The following is a 5971-nucleotide window of genomic DNA, read 5'->3' as shown; positions in this document are numbered from 1 at the left end:
AAAGAGAGAGAGAGCGAGGGAGAGAGAGAGAGCGAGTGAGAAAGAGAGAGAGAGAGAGAGAGAGCGAGTGAGAAAGAGAGAGAGAGAGAGCGAGGGAGAGAGAGTAGGGATTGGGGAATCGGACAGATCGTTCGAATGTTCGATCGGATCGGGCATTCGAACGAACGAATCCGAACACCGATCTGTCCTGTTCAGATCCGATCCGAACACGATCAGCGCGTCTGTTCGGATCGGATTGTTCGAACAAGATGGATGTCGGATCGAATGTTCGAAGTCAATCCGATTCGAACGCGTTGTTCGAATCGGATCGGTTCGAATGTTCGAATCCGACCAGACGCATTCCACGTGGTCGCGGACCGGCTCCACCGGCGCCGACGTCCAAGCTCAGCCCCTCCGGCGGGCCAAGCAGAGGAGAGGCGGAAGACGACGGAGGAGAGGCTTCTCCTGCCGCTGCGGAGAAGATGGAGGAGCAGGCCGTGAGCGAGCTCAGACTCCGCGCGGAGGTCGCGGCGGAGACGACGGCGGAGCTCCGCCGGCTGGTGGCTCTCGGCCGCCGAGGCGAAGCGGAGGGAGTGCAAGGAGGTGCTCTTCGCCGTCGAGAACGACCCCCCGGCCGAGGCGGCGGCGCCGCCGAGCTTGAAGAAGCTCAGCGCCGAGGAGCTGCCGCGGCTCGCCGGCGAGATCAAGCGGCGTCGGGAGAGGATCGTGGCCGCGAGGCGGGCCGGCGAGGCGGCGCGCGCGGCGGCGGAGGGGGCGGCGGAGGCGGAGGCGGAGGCGGCGCTGAAGGCGGTGGGAGTCGAGAGGGAGGCGGCGGCGGCGGCGGCGGCGGGGAACCCCTGCGCGTCCGCGAACAGCCCGGCTGGCGAGCCCACCGACTCCGCCAGCTGCCGCAGCGCTGGCCACGCCGAGTGTCGCAGCTGCGCGCTGGCGCAGCCCACTGCCGCCAGCGACTGACCTCCGACAGCAGCCCACTGCCGCCAGCCGCGGGCAGTCCCCGGCGAGCCGCCGGCCACTTGTTCGGACTTGTTCGATTTTGTTCGAACAGTTCGAACAAATGGCCGATCGAACACGAACAAACCAAAATGTTCGTTCGAAACTTTCGATCGAACACGAACAACGGGTCTGTTCGATCGAAATATTCGAACAGAGCTGTTCGAATAAGCATTGTTCGTTCGAATCTTTAGATCAAGATTCGAACGATCCGATCCGATCCGATCCCCGATGCCTAAGAGAGAGATAGAGAGAGAGAGAGGGGGGGGGGGGGGGAAGGACCATTTGATTTATGTGGCCTCGAACGGACCACTCTAGTTTTGTGGCCATTCCCAGCCACTTGCTAGTTGCCAAACAAAGGTAGATGTAGCACATGACGTTCAAAGTCCAATGGCAGAGTAGTGTTCCTGGGAATCATCTCCCCAGAAGGCACAAATACCGTCACCCTCGCTCACTCAACATCGGTATCGCCAACGAAATCTGAGACTGGTAATCGCAGAAGCAAAAAATGGACGTTGAGAGGAAGCAAGAGGGCAAACAAGTCGAGTACAGAGGCTGGAAGGCCATGCCTTACGTCGTAGGTACGTTTCAATCTTCAGAGCTCTTCTTCAGTATTCAGTATTCAGTATTCTTAGCTTCTTCTTCCCCTATTTGCAGGGAACGAGACTTGCGAGAAGCTGGGTACGCTAGGCACTTCCTCAAACCTTCTTGTCTACCTTACTACCGTCTTTAACATAAAAAGCGTCCGGGCGGCCACCACCATTAATATATGGAATGGAACGACTAACATGGCCACCCTAGTCGGTGCCATTCTCTCCGACACCTACTTTGGCCGCTACGCCACTCTTGGCTTCTCTTCAATCTCCTCGTTCCTGGTATTTCATTCATTTTTTGTTCCTTTATTTTCGTTCCTGATACTTTTTTCCAACCCATCAAAAGATTCCTCCAAAAACATTTTAACGGCAGCACGAATAATTTTTTTCTACTGTTTCTTTATCGTTCCTGGTAATTCTGTAAAACCCATCTAAAGATAAGAGCTTTTTATTCTTCTTCTTTCCTGGTGCTTCCGTCGAACCAAACGAAAGATTTTGTCATAAACCTTTTACTGACAGCGCCAGGAATTTTTTTATATTTTTCATTTTTTTTCCTGGATCTTTTCTCCATCAATATTTTTTCTTCTGCAGCCCTGGTACTTCGATCCAACCCATCTAAAAAATTCTTCCAAAACCATTTAAACGGGAAATTAGCAAGATTATCTTCTTTGTTTTCGAGGTCCCAAGATCTTGATTAAAAAATAAAATTTTAGGGTATGGCTGTACTCACTCTCACCGCGGCCGTGAGGACTCTCCATCCCCCCCACTGTGACCACGGAGCAGCTGTCTGCGTTGGACCCACTCCATGGCAGCTAACCTTTCTTATATCCGGGCTTGGATTGCTGGTAATAGGCGCAGGCGGAATCAGACCCTGCAACTTAGCCTTTGGCGCCGACCAGTTCAACCCAAAGACTGAATCCGGTAGAAGAGGAATCAACAGCTTTTTCAACTTATACTTCGTAACATTCACCTGTTCTATGATGATTGCCGCCACGGTAATCGTCTACGTGCAAAGCAATATCAGCTGGGCGGTGGGACTGGCCATTCCCGCCGCGCTTATGTTATTTTCCTGCGTTTTCTTCTTCGCGGGAACTCCCATCTACGTGATAGTTGGGCCGCAGGGAAGCCCTGTGAAGGGGATAGCTCAGGTGATGGTTGCAGCGGCCAGGAAACGCCACGTGGAGCTTCCTAAGAGGTCGTGTTCTGCCACGTCAGCCCTATTTTTCAACCCTCCGGCCCCTGCCGACGCCCTAAACGCCAAGCTCTCACTGACCCACCAATTCAGGTGCCGCTTCCTAACTTGGTTGGCCATCAAATTTGCGCCGCTTTCGACCGTTGTGGAAGATTCCTTGAATGCCTTCGTCGGCTGGATTTGTCTCTCCTTCTTATGATCGATGCACTGCATTAAATGATAGTAAGTTTTTGGGGAGTGGGCTGATTATCGGTGTCGTGCACTGCACGGTACAGACGGAGTCTTTAAAGGCACAGTAACTGGATCAGAAATCTCAGTTGATCTCTTGAATATTTCGCTTACCATCGATTTCGATTTCTAAAACATATTGTTATTAGAGTATTTCTTAAGAATTATAGAGAAGTGTATGTATTGCACCGGTTTTTCCGCTTCACTTTGAAATCTTGAACGTCTAATTTCTAATTTGTGGGAGAAATATTCCTTGGTTCATATCGTCAAGTCTTTTCACCCATTGGATGTAATTTCAATTTTCATGGGTCATTACTTTTTTATTTATTATTTTTGTCGTTTGATATGGCTGCCGAACAGAGACAATTTTGCGCATTTATGTCGATGAAAACCCCGAACAATAGTGGATTTATATGGAAGCATATCATTATTACGGTTTTTTGAGGGAATTATTCCTTATCTTTCATAATTTGGTGCTATTCTCGTTTATCTCAATCAGGCATATTCATACTTTATGAGGGTTCATAGGATTCTGGCATCATTGTTCTAGATTTTTTTAACCTTCCTCTGAGCACATCCTGTTTTTAAATCCAATGGGTAGCTTTTGGATACAGAGATGGCGCTGAGTTGACAACTGTTCTAATGGAAGATGCGATTCTTCTGCCGTCTCATGTATTCTAGATTTTATTTTGTCGGGTTAAAGATATGTCAAACAAAACATCTTGAACCGCTATAAAAAGCTGATTGAATGGGCTTGATTAATGTAGGGTTTAGGCTTATGAGGGATCGTTTCGAAGGAATATAAATGCCCTAGAGGAATTAAAAAACTGGGTCTCTGTAAACAAACCTCAATGACCGGTTTCTGACACGAAAATATTTTTTCCGGAAAACTGATTCGATAGTATAGGTCTATAATTTCGAAAATGGGTCCAGAAACTTCTGTGGAATTCTTAAATATAAAACGGCATTTATGACTTCATGTCACTTCATTGAGAACCCGTTTACTTATCTAATTTACTGAAAGTTCATACTTTTCCTGATTATTTCAAGATTAAAACTATTTTAATTCAGGTTTTTGGAGAAGGCGGCCATCATCGACCACAGCGACGAGCTTGACCAAGAGGGCTCCTCTCCCAAACAACCATGGCGGCTTTGCACTCTCCAGCAAGTAGAAGAAGTGAAGTGCTTGATAAGACTGTTACCCATTTGGTGGGCAGGCACAATCTTCTTCCTGGGCTTAACCCAACAGTCCACCTTCTCCGTCCTCCAAGCTCTTCAGTCAGACCGCCGCCTCCACAACACCAACTTCGTCATTCCTGCCGCTTCCTTCTCCGTTTTCTCAATGCTCACCGTCACTCTTTGGCTCCCCTTCTACGACCGTATCGCAGTACCGTGGCTACGTCGGCGTACAAAAAAGGAAGAAGGAATAACACTTCTTCAGCGTATTGGAACAGGCCTCTTCATCTCGGCTATCTCCACCATGACAGCTGCCTTTGTAGAGCAGAAACGTAGAAAGAACAGCGCTAGTTCGCCTATGCCGGCCTTCTGGCTAGTGCCTCAGATAGCCATTTCTGGGCTTGCCGAGGCCTTTGCCAGCATTGGCCAGGTGGAGTTTTACTACAAGCAGTTCCCTGAGAATATGCGTAGCATTGCTGGGTCTTTTACGTTTCTGGCCATGGCTGTGGCTAACTATCTGAGTGGCTTCTTGGTGACTTTAGTTCATCGAATTAGTGGTTGGTTGAAGGACGATCTCAACCTGGGAAGTCTCGACCACTTTTATCTTCTGATTGCTGGATTGGAGATTGTTAACTTTCTCTATTTCCTTGCCATGGCGAGGTGGTATAAGTACAGGGGCTCTGTGAGCTCCAAGCCGGAGGAGATATCTTTGAGTAGTTTAAATGCCTGAACCATCGCTTGCTTTCCTTTGGGTTGAGGGTGCTTTCCTTTGAGTCTGAAAGGAGGTATATACCCCTGAAGGAGTGGAGCTCTTGTAGTATTATCTCGACACCTACTTCCTTCACTGGCTGTGTATTTAATTTGTGTACGACGGCAGAGTATCCTGTCGATAAATAATAATACCACCTTATCGTTGTCTTTGGAAGCTCTGTTAAATTTAAGTACAACTAAAATCTGAAATAAAACTGTATTTGTAATGGCTGATGGATCGATAAAGGTGTAGCCTGCGTAGAGGTGAGAGTAGACCAGTGTTCTTTTTTTTATTAAGCTTATACGCCTGACAGCAAAGTGATTGAGGACATTGGCAAAGCTCCAATCAGGATAATGTGGCATTTCTTGGTCATGGATAACGCTACCACTGTAATTCAATTTGGCACAACAAATGTGGCAAGAAAAAACTCCAAACTAATGAGATGTCCTTTATTTTTTTTCTAAGTTGTGATTCTATAAAAAAACTGATTAATGAACATCATCTGCTTTAATCGGCAAATGATTATTTATAGATTTCATTTTGGTTTAGCGACACATTTTCTTATAAAATTGAAGTGAATTCAGATCAGAAAATTTTTACAGTCTGCTCTTAAAACACACTTCTCAGAGATGGTCATAGTTTTCCTCTAATTAGTTCTTCGTTCGTGATAGTTGGAGCAAGATACCACCTAAAGTACTCTTAGCTTTTAATTATGACACTGGATGACAAATATAACATTTCAAAGGATCAGTGCTCCTACGTGCGTGAATGTTATTCTCACTGATGATAAGATTAAACCAAATTTCTATTCTCAGAGGAAATTATATTCCAGGATGCCCAATAGGATTTTATGGGACATTTTTGAAACAGTTAGAGATGGAACTCACTTACTTCATTTTTATAGTCCTTTTGTGTGTCATGTTGATTTTATAGTAATAAAAGATATAGATGTGACTATTAATGACAAAGATGAGCGAATCCAAACTACAATCCATCCAAGTTGCCAAATTCACGCTAGATGAAACATGAATGACATAGATG

General features: G+C 46.7%; 1 protein-coding gene across 1 annotated transcript; it reads left to right on the top strand.

The window, feature by feature from the left end:
• Positions 1-1352: 1352 nt before the first annotated feature.
• On the top strand, positions 1353-5100 carry LOC144706956 (protein NRT1/ PTR FAMILY 2.11-like). Its single transcript, XM_078580052.1, has 4 exons — positions 1353-1571; positions 1648-1865; positions 2297-2868; positions 4075-5100. The coding sequence occupies exons 1-4, from the start codon at positions 1499-1501 to the stop codon at positions 4907-4909; spliced, it is 1698 nt and encodes a 565-aa protein (XP_078436178.1). The 5' UTR covers positions 1353-1498; the 3' UTR covers positions 4910-5100.
• Positions 5101-5971: the final 871 nt, after the last annotated feature.

This window comes from Wolffia australiana, chromosome 8 (assembly GCF_029677425.1).
Source record: "Wolffia australiana isolate 7733 chromosome 8, ASM2967742v1".
In the NCBI taxonomy this organism is placed as follows: Eukaryota; Viridiplantae; Streptophyta; class Magnoliopsida; order Alismatales; family Araceae; genus Wolffia; species Wolffia australiana.
Note: the sequence above shows the minus strand (reverse complement) of the source record. Positions and strands in the feature narration are given on the sequence as shown.

Excerpts from the sequence above, each read along its gene's own strand:
- LOC144706956 (XM_078580052.1), top strand. The coding sequence starts at position 1,499 with ATGGACGTTGAGAGGAAGCAAGAGGGCAAACAAGTCGAGTACAGAGGC. Across the intron at positions 1,572-1,647 it reads GGCCATGCCTTACGTCGTAG|GGAACGAGACTTGCGAGAAG; the intron begins GTACGTTTCAAT and ends CCCTATTTGCAG. Across the intron at positions 2,869-4,074 it reads TCACTGACCCACCAATTCAG|GTTTTTGGAGAAGGCGGCCA; the intron begins GTGCCGCTTCCT and ends ATTTTAATTCAG.